At 48.4% G+C, this 16,096-nt stretch overlaps 1 protein-coding gene across 4 annotated transcripts in view; it reads left to right on the forward strand.

The window, feature by feature from the left end:
* Positions 1-16,096, forward strand: part of bicra (BRD4 interacting chromatin remodeling complex associated protein) — an 81,194-nt gene that overhangs the window by 11,224 nt on the left and 53,874 nt on the right. For 2 of the 4 annotated variants that reach the window (XM_071360254.1, XM_071360255.1), the window contains exons 3-6: positions 3,564-3,609; positions 5,508-5,573; positions 5,980-7,911; positions 12,744-12,887. In XM_071360254.1, the coding sequence (XP_071216355.1) occupies positions 3,564-3,609; positions 5,508-5,573; positions 5,980-7,911; positions 12,744-12,887 (2,188 nt within the window). The remainder of the gene's footprint in view (positions 1-3,563; positions 3,610-5,507; positions 5,574-5,979; positions 7,912-12,743; positions 12,888-16,096) is intronic. The other 2 variants (XM_071360257.1, XM_071360256.1) reach the window with 2 other exon arrangements.

The raw sequence follows: 16,096 nt of genomic DNA on the forward strand, positions 1-16,096 counted from the left end.
AATTGAAATTATTATTTCTGTTTCTTTTTTGTTGTTGTTCTGTTAAACTCTCCAGTCCTTAACAATGACAAGCATACCCATAACATGATGCAGCCACCACTATGCTTGAAAACATGGAGAGTGGTACTTTGTTATGTGTTTTATTGGATTTTCCCCAAACATAAAGTTAATTGCTTTCCAGTATTGCTTCAGTGCTTTGTTGCAAACCGGATGCATGTTTTGGAATATTGTTGTTCTTTACAGGCTTTGTTATTTTCACTCTGTCATTTAGGTTAGTATTATGGAGTAACTACAACGTAGTTGAAAACTATCACAGCCGTTAAACTGTTTTCAAGTCAGTTAAGATCTGGGGAGTTTTTCAGAACAAAAACCGAAAGGGAATGGAGTTGAAGCACAAACAAAATCCTTGAGGAAAAACCTGCTTTCCACCAGACGCTTGAAGATGAATTCACCTTCCAGCAGGACAATAACCTAAAACACAAGGCCAAATCTACGCTGACGTTGCTTATGATGACAGGGAATGTTCCCAGAGTGGCAGAGTTACAGTTTTGACTTAAATCTACTTGAAAATCTGGCAAAACCTGAAAATTGTTGTTTAGCAATGATCAACAACCAACTTGAAGAATTTTCTTTTAAGAATAATGAGCAAATGTTGCACAATCCACATGTGGAAAGCTCTTAGAGACTTACTCAGACTCACAGCTGTAATCGCTGCCAAAGCTTCTACAAAGTATTGACTCGGGTGTGAATACTTATGTAAAAGAGATTTCTGTATTTTATTTTAAATAAATTAGCAAAAATGTCTAAACAGTCCGGGGCTATTGAACCCAACCAAGGTTCCTGTGGTACCGCTGCCACCACACACCGTTGGTCCGTTTAAAGCAGGAGGTCCCAGAGTGGCTTTGCCCCCTTGGATCAGAAGTCCCCCTTTTCACTTTGTCATTATGGGGGGGGGACTATTTAATATAATTTGGGCTGTAACACAACAAAATGTGGAATACGTCAGGCTAAAGGACAGTCATGTTTGACTAATATAATGACGGATAATTACCATTTTAACATCTAAAGACTTGATTCTGTGGACATACGCGAGGCACGGATCGTTCTGATCAAATGGTCACCAGACCCAAGAGTAAAGGGCCGTGCACATTACCCACCTTGAATCAGAGCAGAGGTCAGCATTTGGGGGAAATGTTTTAGTTTTTTTAGTTTTTTTTTTATCCCCTTTTCTCCCCAATTTTCGTGGTATCCAATCGCTAGTAATTACTATCTTGTCTCATCGCTACAACTCCCGTACGGGCTCGGGAGAGACAAAGGTCGAAAGCCATGCGTCCTCCGAAGCACAACCCAACCAAGCCGCACTGCTTCTTAACACAGCGCACCAATGTGTCGGAGGAAACACCGTGCACCTGGCCCCCTCGGTTAGCGCGCACTGCGCCCGGCCCGCCACAGGAGTCGCTGGAGCGCGATGAGACAAGGATATCCCTACCGGCCAAACCCTCCGGCCAAACCCTCCCTAACCCGGACGACGCTATGCCAATTGTGCGTCGCCCCACGGACCTCCCGGTCGCGGCCGGCTGCGACAGAGCCTGGGCGCGAACCCAGAGACTCTGGTGGTGCAGCTAGCACTGCGATGCAGTGCCCTAGACCACTGCGCCACCCGGGAGGCCCCCTGGAAACAATTTAACCATAAACTTAATTGTTTAAAACCTGGATGTTTTATGTAATTTTATGAAGCATGTCTGTCTTAGTTTCAAACTAGCCTAGCTAAAATACGGCCATAGAAATGTTGATGGAATTATTTCATAAAAACCTAACATGCCGTTGAAACCAGCATTTCTCTCATGTTCTATTTTCAAATCGACTTTAATTTATTGTCCAGCAGCCAAAGGCTTAATCCCGGTTTTTATTAATCCCGGTTTTTATTAATCCCGGTTTTTATTAATCCCGGTCTTATTGATGCATCTTTCAGATCTCCTCTCTTAATTTCTAATGAATATTTTCTTCTCTGTCACATGAAACAGCCTGTGGTGTGCTTTTGGGGTTTATCCGCTAATTTCATTTTGGAACATTCGCGCTTAGGCTACTAAGTGTGTTATTTAGTTGTAATTGTAATGTTGTAATATTTTGATAGGGTGGCCAACCATCCTCCAGGATAAACTTAAAGGGGCAGTGTTGTATTTTGAGCCCGGCTGAATATGGAGAGAAGCCAATGGGCAGAGTGTAGCCTCCATTTTGTTTGATTCTCTATGTAAAAAAATATGGTAAAGGATTTTATATTGTAAAGTGGTTCCTTGCATCATACAATAAGGTAAAAATGGTTTTACATACCATTTCTGGGGGGCAGGGACAAGTGCCGAGCTTTCGTTAAAAAAAAACTGGCCTACTTGTCCAAAGTTAATGTTAAAACAATGTCTTTGAAGTTTTTCAATAAATTTGAATATTTGTATCTACTTTTTAAAGTAAATACCTGCAGTCAACTTGTGCAATACGTTAGGAGATAAAGCAGATTGTGATCTGTCACATTATTTGACATTATGAAGCTCACCGTTGTTCCCCAGACCAGTTGAGCCAGTCACGTGTTTTTTGTTGTTGTAAATGGCACAACGGGAGAATGCAGGAGCTGGTGAATCCAGCTGTGTAACTTGCTAGTTATCTCCAGTAAGTAGCTAAATATTAATAAGGAGACGGAGCATCGTATCACAGGAGGTTGGTGGCATCTTATTTGGGGACGACGGGCCTGTGGTAATGGCTGGAGCAGAAATAGGTGGAATGGGTTCAAATACATCAAACATGGTTTCCATGTGTTTGATGCCGTTCCATTCGCTCCGTTCCAGACATTATGACGAGGCAGCCTCCACTGCATCATACAGTGTTCGATTTCTGTTGTGTTTTGAGTAGTCCCTAGGGCTTTGGATGAGTTGTCTGTACAGCTGCCGCTACGATCTTGATTTCCTTGCCTATTTTCTCCTCTTCGTTCTCTGCCCGAGCAGAGCAGACAGGCCCGTTGCCCTAGCGACTCCAGACTCCACACAGACACAGCAGGTACACATGCTGTTCCAGAGCCACTGCTGTTCTTCCTTCAGACATGCCATTTATACAATCCCTCTCGTTCATATTCTCTTGTAAATGTCGAAACTCACCCCCAAAAATGTAAATTTGTTAGCTACTACCTAATAGAGGCAATCCAGTTCAAGTTATAAATGTCTTTTTGTAATTAGTTTATTTTCATTTTAGCGCTCATTAGCATATTTAGCTAGCAGCCTCTGTGGAAATTTGTTAGTACTTGTGCCAATTTTTGTCCCTCTCACCTTTTTTTAAAATTTGGTTAGCGTTCTGATAATAAATGGCCAGTGGGTGTGTTTTTTTTAGCGCCCCCTTGTGAATTTCGGCAGTAATAGCGTAAATCCCAGGATGAGAGCAGGACGGTAACGACGATATGAACATCTGGATACCGCTCGAACTCTACTAGGTAGTAATACGTGGATACTGGGGCAGAGCAATAGATGTGACCTCAATGACTACCTTGCCTGTCTGTCTGACCGATGTTCCTCTCTCCACAGTGACCCAGAAGCACTCAACGATTTTCTTCATGGATCAGAGATACATGTAAGTGGCTGCTATTTCCCCGCAAGGATGGTTATGATGCTTCTGTTGTACTTACCAAGCTAAGGACTTGGCTGGATTGTGTTTTCATAGCAGTTGACTTGACAATGAGGATGGGTGCGGTTGACTTGACAATGAGGATGGGTGCGGTTGACTTGACCAATGAGGATGGGTGCGGTTGACTTGACCAATGAGGATGGGTGCGGTTGACTTGACAATGAGGATGGGTGCGGTTGACTTGACCAATGAGGATGGGTGCGGTTGACTTGACCAATGAGGATGGGTGCGGTTGACTTGACAATGAGGATGGGTGCGGTTGACTTGACAATGAGGATGGGTGCGGTTGACTTGACCAATGAGGATGGGTGCGGTTGACTTGACGATGAGGATGGGTGCGGTTGACTTGACCAATGAGGATGGGTGCGGTTGACTTGACAATGAGGATGGGTGCGGTTGACTTGACCAATGAGGATGGGTGCGGTTGACTTGACCAATGAGGATGGGTGCGGTTGACTTGACCAATGAGGATGGGTGCGGTTGACTTGACCAATGAGGATGGGTGCGGTTGACTTGACAATGAGGATGGGTGCGGTTGACTTGACAATGAGGATGGGTGCGGTTGACTTGACCAATGAGGATGGGTGCGGTTGACTTGACCAATGAGGATGGGTGCGGTTGACTTGACCAATGAGGATGGGTGCGGTTGACTTGACAATGAGGATGGGTGCGGTTGACTTGACAATGAGGATGGGTGCGGTTGACTTGACAATGAGGATGGGTGCGGTTGACGTCCAAGCACCAGTTATCAGCTAACAGAACAGGCTACTTCTCTTAGCCTCAGTGACACATTGAGGTCAACACGTACACTGGCTACCACACACACACACACACACACACACACACACCTCCCCGTCCCTCTCCAACGTGGTTTCGTTGCCCTCTGCTACTGTTTATGATTTCTTGCTTTGTGACTGGTCTGTATGGTTGGTCTGTGTGACTGGTCTGTGTGACTGGTCTGTGTGACTGGTCTGTGTGACTGGTCTGTGTGACTGGTCTGTGTGGCTGGTCTGTATTGTTGGTCTGTGTGGTTGGTCTGTATGATTTCAACCCTGCCTTGTCACCTGATTTAATCCACAATGACCAGTACTAGTCTAACACTAGTCCTCTTCTGCTTCGCTTTCTCCCTCCCTCCCTCTCACCTTTAAACCACTTTGCTGCCCCTCCTCAATTCCGGGTCATCGGTGGGTTTGTCTGTCTCTCTCTCCCTGTCTCTCTCTCTCCCTGTCTCTCTCTCTCCCTGTCTCTCTCTCTCCCTGTCTCTCTCTCTCCCTGTCTCTCTCTCTCCCTGTCTCTCTCTCTCCCTGTCTCTCTCTCTCTCCCTGTCTCTCTCTCTCTCCCTGTCTCTCTCTCTCTCCCTGTCTCTCTCTCTCTCCCTGTCTCTCTCTCTCTCCCTGTCTCTCTCTCTCTCCCTGTCTCTCTCTCTCTCCCTGTCTCTCTCTCTCTCCCTGTCTCTCTCTCTCTCCCTGTGTCTCTCTCTCTCCCTGTGTCTCTCTCTCTCTCCCTGTGTCTCTCTCTCTCCCTGTGTCTCTCTCTCTCCCTGTGTCTCTCTCTCTCCCTGTGTCTCTCTCTCTCTCCCTGTGTCTCTCTCTCTCCCTGTGTCTCTCTCTCTCCCTGTGTCTCTCTCTCCCTGTCTCTCTGTCTCTCCCTGTCTCTCTGTCTCTCCTTGTCTCTCTGTCTCTCCCTGTCTCTCTGTCTCTCCCTGTCTCTCTCTCTCCCTGTCTCTGTCTGTCTACACGCCTGCACGCCTGCATTTTGTCTGTCCTTGTGGTGTGACCTCCCTCCGGCCTGTTCTGTCTGTCGTTCTGTCCTATCCTGGCTGCGTCTGTCGTGTCTGTCTGTAGCTGGACACTGACGACATTTTGGATGGCTCTAACGACCCCTCCAGCTCGTTCTTCTCTTCTGTTGGGGTGAGTAACGGCTCTTCCCCACTCTGACCTCTGACCCTCCTGTCTCCATTCATAAATGTAGCATGCATCTCTCTGCCACCTCACCCTGCCACCTCACCCTGCCACCCACCCTGCCACCCTGCCACCCCACCCTGCCACCCCACCCTGCCACCCAGTAACACACACACACACCAAGCTCTGATGGCCCTGGACTGGTTGGTAGGAGCCATGACACTGTGGGGGTCTAAGGGTCCTGTCTGAGGGGGCCTGTCTGGTCAACTTCTCCACGTGTGAGACCTGTCCAGGCTGATCTCAGGCCTGCTCAGTTCAACCCATTCCTTCTCATCTCATCTCTACTCAGCTCTCCTCTTCCCTTCTCGTCCTCCATCACAGAGCTTCACTGTTCTTCCTTCTCTCTCCTTCATAGTGCCACGTTCCAGAGGTACCACCCCCAGTCCAGCTGTCGTCCAATGAGCAGCAAGGCCTGCCCCGGGTCAGCGTGGACCTGGACTTCCTGGAAGATGACGTCATCCTGGGCGGGTCGCCGGGCGACGACGGTAGCAACGGCATCGGAGGCAACGCCATGGTGCCATGTGACATTCTGCAACAGAGCCTGGCGGAGGCTAACATTACAGAGCAGAGCCTGCAGGAGGCCGAGGCAGAGCTGGACCTGGGCTCCTTCGACCTCACCATGCCAGGCCTGACTCAGGTGGTCCAGACCCTGCCCTGTACAGACAGCCTGACTGGGCCTGGAGGGACCGCTGTGGGGGTGGGGCTCCCCATCTTCCCTGGAGCTCCAGACTCCTCCGCCACCCCTCCCCAGGCCACAGCTGACATGCTGGGCTCGGTGCTGACCCAACAGGGCCTGGAGTTTGGGCCCCAGGTCATGAACAAGGCCCAGGCCATCAGTATGCAGCCGTTCATGCAGCAGGTGGCAGGCCTGGGTAACGTCACGCTTCAGCCAATCACCTCCCTTCAGGCTCTACCTAACGGCTGTCAGTCAGGACACCTGGGACTGGGACAGATACAGGTGATGGGCCAGCCCACCGTGATGACTATGAACCAATCAGGACAGCCCATCCTGGCCAAAGGTATGGGAGGATACCAGCTGCACCAGCCTGGCCCCGAGGCACAGGTGGCTGGTGGGCAGGGCGGACTGGGAGGGGGACTTCTGATCCAAGGGGGCAAAGCCACTCTGGGACCTCCTGCTTTAAACGGACCAACGGTGTGTGGTGGCAGCGGTACCACAGGAACCTTGGTTGGGTTCAGTAGCCCCGGACTGGCACAACACGGGCAAAACCATCCCCAAGGACAGATCATGCAGAACCTGATCATCCAGCGGACCCCGACTCCCATCCAGCCCAAACCCCCTCAAGGGGGCGCGGCCATCCAGCCCAAACTGTTTAAGCAGCAGCAGGCCCAGCCCCACGCCTTCCAGAACGATTCCAACAAGCCTCTTGGGGGTCAGGTACCTGTCTCCGCTGCCCAGAATGTAACCTTCCTGACAGGCAAGCCTGGCTCTAACGTGGTCCTGACCTCTCAGGCAGGGGTTTCCCAGCAGGCACTGTTCAAACAGCAGACAACTCACCACCCCTCTGGGAAAGCGCTCAGTGTCCATCTGCTCAACCAGCCCGGCAGCATCATGCTGGGGGGGCAGAACCACCAGTTCCTCTTGCCGCAGCAGCTAGCCGGGGGTCAGATCCTCACGCAGCACCCTGGGGGCCACATCATCACCTCCCAGGGGCCTGGGGGCCAGCTGATAGCTAATCAGATCCTGGCTCAGCACCAGAACATCAACCTGGGCCAGGTGTTGATGTCTCAGGGCCACATCCATCTGCAGCCGGGTCAGATGGGGGTTGGACATCAGCTTTTCCAGATGCCTGTTACCCTCTCGCAGAGCCAGACCCACCCGGTCACGGGCCACCAGGCCCACCCGGTCACGGGCCACCAGGCCCACACGGTGATCCAGGGCATGCCCCTGCAGAACTCCCTGGCCATGCTGAGCCAGGTGGAGGGGGTGAGTCCCGCTGTCAGTCTGCAGCCCGCTCTGCAACCGCAGCCGGGGGGCGTTCCCAGCAGCGGGATGGGCGGGGCGGCTGCCATGGCACAGGGCCAGCCTGGGGAGAGTGGGAGCTGTACAGACCAGGCAGCCCATCCTGGACAACCCCCACAGCACTCTTCCATCCTCTCTATGCAGACTGGGCCCTCTGTCTCTGTCCCCTCCTCTTCTCCATCCTTATCTGTGTCCACCACGTCAGCCCAGCAGCAGCACAGCCCTGGGAGCAGGGTGCTCTTCACAGGGCCTCAAGGCTCCAGCATGATCCTCAGCCAGGAACACCTTCAGATGTTCCTTCAGCAGGTCAGTATGGCCCAGCTTCTACCTCACCTCTCTACCTCTCTACCTCACCACCTCTCTACCTCTCTACCTCACCTCTCTACCTCACCTCTCTATCTCACCTCTTTACCTCTCTACTTCACTTCCTCACTACCTCTACCTCACCTCCTCACTACCTCTCTACCTCACCTCTCTACCTCACCACCTCTCTACCTCTTTACCTCTCTACCTCACCTCCTCACTACCTCTCTACCTCACCTCCTCACTACCTCTCTACCTCACCTCCTCACTACCTCTCTACCTCACTACCTCACCACCTCTCTACCTCTCTACCTCACCACCTCTCTACCTCACCTCTCTACCTCACTACCTCACCTCTCTACCTCTCTACCTCACCTCCTCACTACCTCTCTACCTCTCTACCTCACTACCTCACCACCTCTCTACCTCTCTACCTCACCACCTCTCTACCTCACCACCTCTCTACCTCACCACCTCTCTACCTCACTACCTCTCTACCTCACCACCTCTCTACCTCACCACCTCTCTACCTCACCACCTCACCACCTCACCCTCTCTCTACCTCACCACCTCTCTACCTCACCACCTCTCTACCTCACCACCTCTCTACCTCACCACCTCTCTACCTCTCTACCTCACTACCTCACCACCTCTCTACCTCTCTACCTCACCACCTCTCTACCTCACCACCTCTCTACCTCACCACCTCTCTACCTCACCACCTCACCACCTCACTACCTCACTACCTCTCTACCTCACCACCTCTCTACCTCACCACCTCTCTACCTCACCACCTCACCACCTCACCCTCTCTCTACCTCACCACCTCTCTACCTCACCACCTCTCTACCTCACCACCTCTCTACCTCACTACCTCTCTACCTCTCTACCTCTCTACCTTACCTCTCTACCTTACCTCTCTACCTTACCTCTCTACCTCACCTCTCTACCTCTCTACCTCACCTCCTCACTACCTCTCTACCTCACCACCTCTCTACCTCACCACCTCTCTACCTCACCTCTCTACCTCACCTCTCTACCTCACCTCTCTACCTCACCTCTCTACCTCACCTCTCTACCTCACCTCTCTACCTCACCTCTCTACCTCACCTCTCTACCTCACCTCTCTACCTCACCTCTCTACCTCACCTCTCTACCTCACCTCTCTACCTCTCTACCTCTCTACCTCTCTACCTCACCACCTCTCTACCTCACCACCTCTCTACCTCACTACCTCACCACCTCTCTACCTCTCCTCTCTACCTCACCTCTCTACCTCTCCTTCTCTACCCCTCTACTTGGGCGGTGACAGTTATGACATGTTGTCAGCCGGTTTATTGGTAATTGACCGTTAATTAACAGACCCGTTGAGCCTCTCCAGGCCGTAACCCGAACAAGCTGCACCTTGGGTATCTCCATCTAAATAAAGTCTAATGAATCTAAAAACACCGTCACAATAAAATACATTATTTATTTTAGGTCAAAAGAAACATGATGGAAAAAATGTATTTCAGAAGAACAGAATATGAGTCCTACTGTATGTTATCTGGCTATGATATAGACTGTAGACTTGTTCATTTATCAGACTAGATACTATATGTTATCTGGCTATGATATAGACTGTAGACTTGTTCATTTATCAGACTAGATACTGTATGTTATCTGGCTATGATATAGACTGTAGGCTTGTTCATTTAGCAGACTAGATACTATATGTTATCTGGCTATGATATAGACTGTAGGCTTGTTCATTTAGCAGACTAGATACTGTATGTTATCTGGCTATGATATAGACTGTAGGCTTGTTCATTTATCAGACTAGATACTGTATGTTATCTGGCTATGATATAGACTGTAGGCTTGTTCATTTAGCAGACTAGATACTATATGTTATCTGGCTATGATATAGACTGTAGACTTGTTCATTTATCAGACTAGATACTGTATGTTATCTGGCTATGATATAGACTTGTTCATTTATCAGACTAGATACTGTATGTTATCTGGCTATGATATAGACTTGTTCATTTATCAGACTAGATACTGTATGTTATCTGGCTATGATATAGACTGTAGACTTGTTCATTTAGCAGACTAGATACTGTATGTTATCTGGCTATGATATAGACTTGTTCATTTATCAGACTAGATACTGTATGTTATCTGGCTATGATATAGACTGTAGACTTGATATGATATATCGGCTGCATGGTGGGACTACAGACTATTGATGATTTTAGTAAGTTAGATATATCGGCTGCATGGTGGGACTACAGACTATTGATGATTTCAGGAAGTTAGATATATCGGCTGCATGGTGGGACTACAGACTATTGATGATTTCAGGAAGTTAGATATATCGGCTGCATGGTGGGACTACAGACTATTGATGATTTCAGTAAGTTTACTCTCTGTTCCTCGCCTCAGGCTGCACAAGCTGTTCTCTCATCACGTCATCATATTTTCACCCATCAGACTATTCTCAGTTGAATATTGTCTTTTACCTAATATGTACAATTTAGTTGTGATTTAAAATGGCCGACGTATCAAATGGGCAGGAACAGGGTCAAGAAGAAAAATAGATTATGCACTCGAATAGTGAATGGAGGCCACTTTCCCTCAGGTAGGTTTTTCTCTCATGTCTGGATGGCTACTCGCGTTATTTTGCTGCGGGACAGGTGATATATCCCGCCCAAACTGTGTATGGGCACTCCAACCCTGCTGCCCCCTAGTGCTTCATTTGGGGAAACCAAGTGAAATCTTGTTCCAGAACATCAATAGTAACGGAGCGCATTCTGAAAGTGTTCAGACCCCTTCTGTTTTTACACATTTTGTTACGTTACAGCTTAATTCTAAAATGGATTACATTAATGTTTTTCCTCATCAATCTACACACAATACCGCATAATGACATCACAGTACCGCATAATGACATCACAGTACCGCATCACAGTACCCCGTAATGACATCACAGTACCCCGTAATGACATCACAATACCCCATAATGACAAAGCAAAAACAGAATTTTATAGGGGAAAGAATCGAATTTATTAAAACTAAAATATTACATTTACATAAATATTCGGACTCTTTACTCAGTACTTTGTTGAAGCACCTTTGGCAGCGATTACAGCCTCGATTCTCCTTTGGTATGACGCTACAAGCTTGGCACACCTGTATTTAGGGAGTTTCTCCCATTCTTCTCTGCAGATCCTCTCAAGCTCTGTCAGGTTGGATGGGGAGCGTTGCTGCACAGCTGTTTTCAGGTCTCCAGAAATGTTCGATCAGGTTCAAGTCCGGGCTCTGGTTGGGCCACTCAAGGACATTCACAGACTTGTCCCAAAGCCACTCCTGTGTTGTCTTGGCTGTGTGCTTAGGGTCATTGTCCTGTTGGAAGGTGAACCTTCTGAGGTCCTGAGCGCTCTGGAGCAGGTTTTCATCAAGGATCTCTCTGTACTTTGCCCCGTTCATCTTTCCCTCGATCCTGACTAGTCTCCCAGTTCCTGCTGCTGAAAAACATCCCCGCAGCATGATGCTGCCACCACCATGCTTCACCATAGAGATGGTGCCAGGTTTCCTCCAGACGTGACGCTTGGCATTCAGGCCAAAGAGTTCAATCTTGGTTTCATCTGACCAGAGAATCTTGTTTCTCACGGTCTGAGAGTCCTTTAGGTGCCTTGTCAGAGTGGTTTGAGGGGCAGTAGAGCCCTGAGTACCAGGCCATTAGGGCCTGTTGGTCCTTAGAGCCCTGAGTACCAGGCCATTAGGAACTGATGGTCGTTAGAGCCCTGAGTACCAGGCCATTAGGACCTGATGGTCGTTACCTGAGTACCAGGCCATTAGGACCTGATGGTCGTTAGAGCCCTGAGTACCAGGCCATTAGTGACCTGATGGTCGTTAGAGCTGAGTACCAGGCCATTAGGAACTGATGGTCGTTAGAGCCCTGAGTACCAGGCCATTAGGGCCTGATGGTCGTTAGAGCCCTGAGTACCAGGCCATTAGGACCTGATGGTCGTTATAGAGCCCTGAGTACCAGGCCATTAGGACCTGATGGTCGTTATAGAGCCCTGAGTACCAGGCCATTAGGACCTGATGGTCGTTATAGAGCCCTGAGTACCAGGCCATTAGGACCTGATGGTCGTTAGTACTACCAACGTATGTCCAGAGTGCATAAGAGGAGATTGCAGTGGTTCGACGGTCACGTATAATTTGAATGTGGTCTGGACTCATGACTGCCGGTATGGCAGGAATACTGTCACCGCAACAGCCCTACTCTCTACCTCTCCTCTTTACCTCTCTACCTGTCCTCTATACCTGTCCTCTCTACCTCCACCCCTACTCTCTACCTCTCCTCTTTACCTCTCTACCTGTCCTCTATACCTGTCCTCTACCTCCACCGCTACTCTCTACCTGTCCTCTCTACCTGTCCTCTAGAACTCTCCACCTCTCCTCTACCGCTTTCCTCTCTGCCGCTTCTCTCCTCCTCTACCTCTTCTCTTCTCCTCTACCACTCCTGTCTCTGTTGACATTGTTGTTGATCTGAAGTGAACAGTTAACATTGGCCAACTAGATAACAGAGTGATGCATCATGGATGATAGACTGATTCCAATGGTACCCTGGTCTGACCTACCTACCTCTGGTTTCCTATTTTACTCCCCATCTCCTCCTCCTCCCTCCCTCCCTCATCCCTCTCTCTCCCTCCCTCATCCCTCTCTCTCCCTCCCTCATCCCTCTCTCTCTCCCTCATCTCTCTCTCACTCCCTCATCTCTCTCTCCCTCCCTCATCCCTCTCTCTCCTCCCTCTCTTCCTGAATCGTTAATGTGCCCATGTCAGGACCAGCGACAGACAGAGAATGACCCCGCCCCCTCTCTCTCAGTGGGCGTGCCAGCGTCCGTTATCGTCAGCAGCAACAGCAGCTCTGGCCACACACCCTCGGGTCTTGACAGCCAATTAGCTGAGGCAGCAGTGGTAAACCAGGTAGACAATACGCCCCTTAATGCTAAGCCCCACCCCCTGTTGCTGCCACTGCCACTCTGTTAGGACATTGTCTGCCTCTCACTCTCTCACCCTCTCACTCTCTCTCACTCTCTCACTCTCTCTCTCTGTCTCTCTCACTCTCTCTCTCTCTCTCTCTCTCTCTCTCTCTCTCTCTCTCTCTCTCTCTCTCTCTCTCTCTCTCTCTCTCTCTCTCTCTCTCTCTCTCTCTCTCTCTCTCTCTCTCTCTCTCTCTCTCTCACTCTCTCTGTCTCTCACTCTCTCTCACTCTCTCACTCTCTCTCACCCTCTCTCTCTCACTCTCTCACTCTCTCTCTCTCTGTCTCTCTCACTCTCTCTCTCTCTCTCTCCCACTCTCTCTCTCTCCCACTCTCCCACTCTCTCTCTCTCTCTCTCTCTCTCTCTCTCTCACTCTCTCTCACTCTCTCACTCTCTCTCACCCTCTCACTCTCTCACTCACTCACTCACTCTCTCTCTCTCTCTCCCACTCTCTCTCTCTCTCTGCACAATTTGTTTCCTCTAAATCACCAGTCTGTTGTCATAACTCTCACTTTGTTTATCTATTCACCCTCACGTCTCTGCCGCTTGTGTTTGGGTCTGAAGTGGGTTTCCAGCCCTGCTTTCTATGTAAAAAGCCCTTTTCTTACTGTCACTGCCCATGTGTCAGAGGTTGCTGTCTCTGTCTCACCCTCTCCAGTCATGGACATGCATGGCTGAGTATGGATTATAGTGGGTTGTACATACTATGGTTGTGGACGCATAGTAGATGTAGAAACTTTTCCTGTATTATTATAAACAATCTAGAGATAAATATATTATCAAACATGCATGTGTTCCTGAATGTGACATCACTACTCATGTATGGGAAGGTAGAATACTACACCTGTCATATCTCATAATACTACACCTGTCATATCTCATAATACTACACCTGTCGTATCTCATAATACTACACCTGTCGTATCTCATAATACTACACCTGTCGTATCTCATAATACTACACCTGTCGTATCTCATAATACTACACCTGTCGTATCTCATAATACTACACCTGTCGTATCTCATAATACTACACCTGTCGTATCTCAGAATACTACACCTGTCGTATCTCAGAATACTACACCTGTCGTATCTCAGAATACTACACCTGTCGTATCTCAGAATACTACACCTGTCGTATCTCAGAATACTACACCTGTCGTATCTCAGAATACTACACCTGTCGTATCTCATAATACTACACCTGTCGTGTCTCATAATACTACACCTGTCGCGTCTCATAATACTACACCTGTCGCGTCTCATAATACTACACCTGTCGTGTCTCATAATACTACACCTGTCGTGTCTCATAATACTACACCTGTCGTGTCTCATAATACTACACCTGTCGTGTCTCATAATACTACACCTGTCGTGTCTCATAATACTACACCTGTCGTGTCTCATAATACTACACCTGTCGTGTCTCATAATACTACACCTGTCGCGTCTCATAATACTACACCTGTCGCGTCTCATAATACTACACCTGTCGCGTCTCATAATACTACACCTGTCGCGTCTCATAATACTACACCTGTCGCGTCTCATAATACTACACCTGTCATATCTCATAATACTACACCTGTCATATCTCATAATACTACACCTGTCGTATCTCATAATACTACACCTGTCGTATCTCATAATACTACACCTGTCGTATCTCATAATACTACACCTGTCGTATCTCAGAATACTACACCTGTCGTATCTCAGAATACTACACCTGTCGTATCTCAGAATACTACACCTGTCGTATCTCAGAATACTACACCTGTCGTATCTCAGAATACTACACCTGTCGTGTCTCATAATACTACACCTGTCGCGTCTCATAATACTACACCTGTCGCGTCTCATAATACTACACCTGTCGTGTCTCATAATACTACACCTGTCGTGTCTCATAATACTACACCTGTCGTGTCTCATAATACTACACCTGTCGTGTCTCATAATACTACACCTGTCGTGTCTCATAATACTACACCTGTCGTGTCTCATAATACTACACCTGTCGCGTCTCATAATACTACACCTGTCGCGTCTCATAATACTACACCTGTCGCGTCTCATAATACTAGACCTGTCGCGTCTCATAATACTACACCTGTCGCGTCTCATAATACTACACCTGTCGCGTCTCATAATACTACACCTGTCACGTCTCATAATACTACACCTGTCGCGTCTCATAATACTACACCTGTCGCGTCTCATAATACTACACCTGTCGCGTCTCATAATACTACACCTGTCGCGTCTCATAATACTACACCTGTCGCGTCTCATAATACTAGACCTGTCGCGTCTCATAATACTACACCTGTCGCGTCTCATAATACTACACCTGTCGCGTCTCATAATACTACACCTGTCGCTGCCTCATAATACTACACCTGTCGCGTCTCATAATACTACACCTGTCGCGTCTCATAATACTACACCTGTCGCGTCTCATAATACTACACCTGTCGCGTCTCATAATACTACACCTGTCGCGTCTCATAATACTACACCTGTCGCGTCTCATAATACTACACCTGTCGCGTCTCATAATACTACACCTGTCGCGTCTCATAATACTACACCTGTCGCGTCTCATAATACTACACCTGTCGCGTCTCATAATACTACACCTGTCGCGTCTCATAATACTACACCTGTCGCGTCTCATAATACTACACCTGTCGCGTCTCATAATACTACACCTGTCGCGTCTCATAATACTACACCTGTCGCGTCTCATAATACTACACCTGTCGCGTCTCATAATACTACACCTGTTGCGTCTCATAATACTAGACCTGTCGCGTCTCATAATACTACACCTGTTGCGTCTCATAATACTAGACCTGTCGCGTCTCATAATACTACACCTGTCGCGTCTCATCGTAGAATACTAGACCTGTCGCGTCTCATAATACTACACCTGTCGCGTCTCATAATACTACACCTGTCGCGTCTCATAATACTACACCTGTCGCGTCTCATAATACTACACCTGTCGCGTCTCATAATACTACACCTGTCGCGTCTCATAATACTACACCTGTCGCGTCTCATAATACTACACCTGTCGCGTCTCATAATACTACACCTGTCGCGTCTCATAATACTACACCTGTCGCGTCTCATAATACTAC

This window comes from Salvelinus alpinus, chromosome 22 (genome assembly GCF_045679555.1).
Source record: "Salvelinus alpinus chromosome 22, SLU_Salpinus.1, whole genome shotgun sequence".
NCBI lineage: Eukaryota > Metazoa > Chordata > Actinopteri > Salmoniformes > Salmonidae > Salvelinus > Salvelinus alpinus.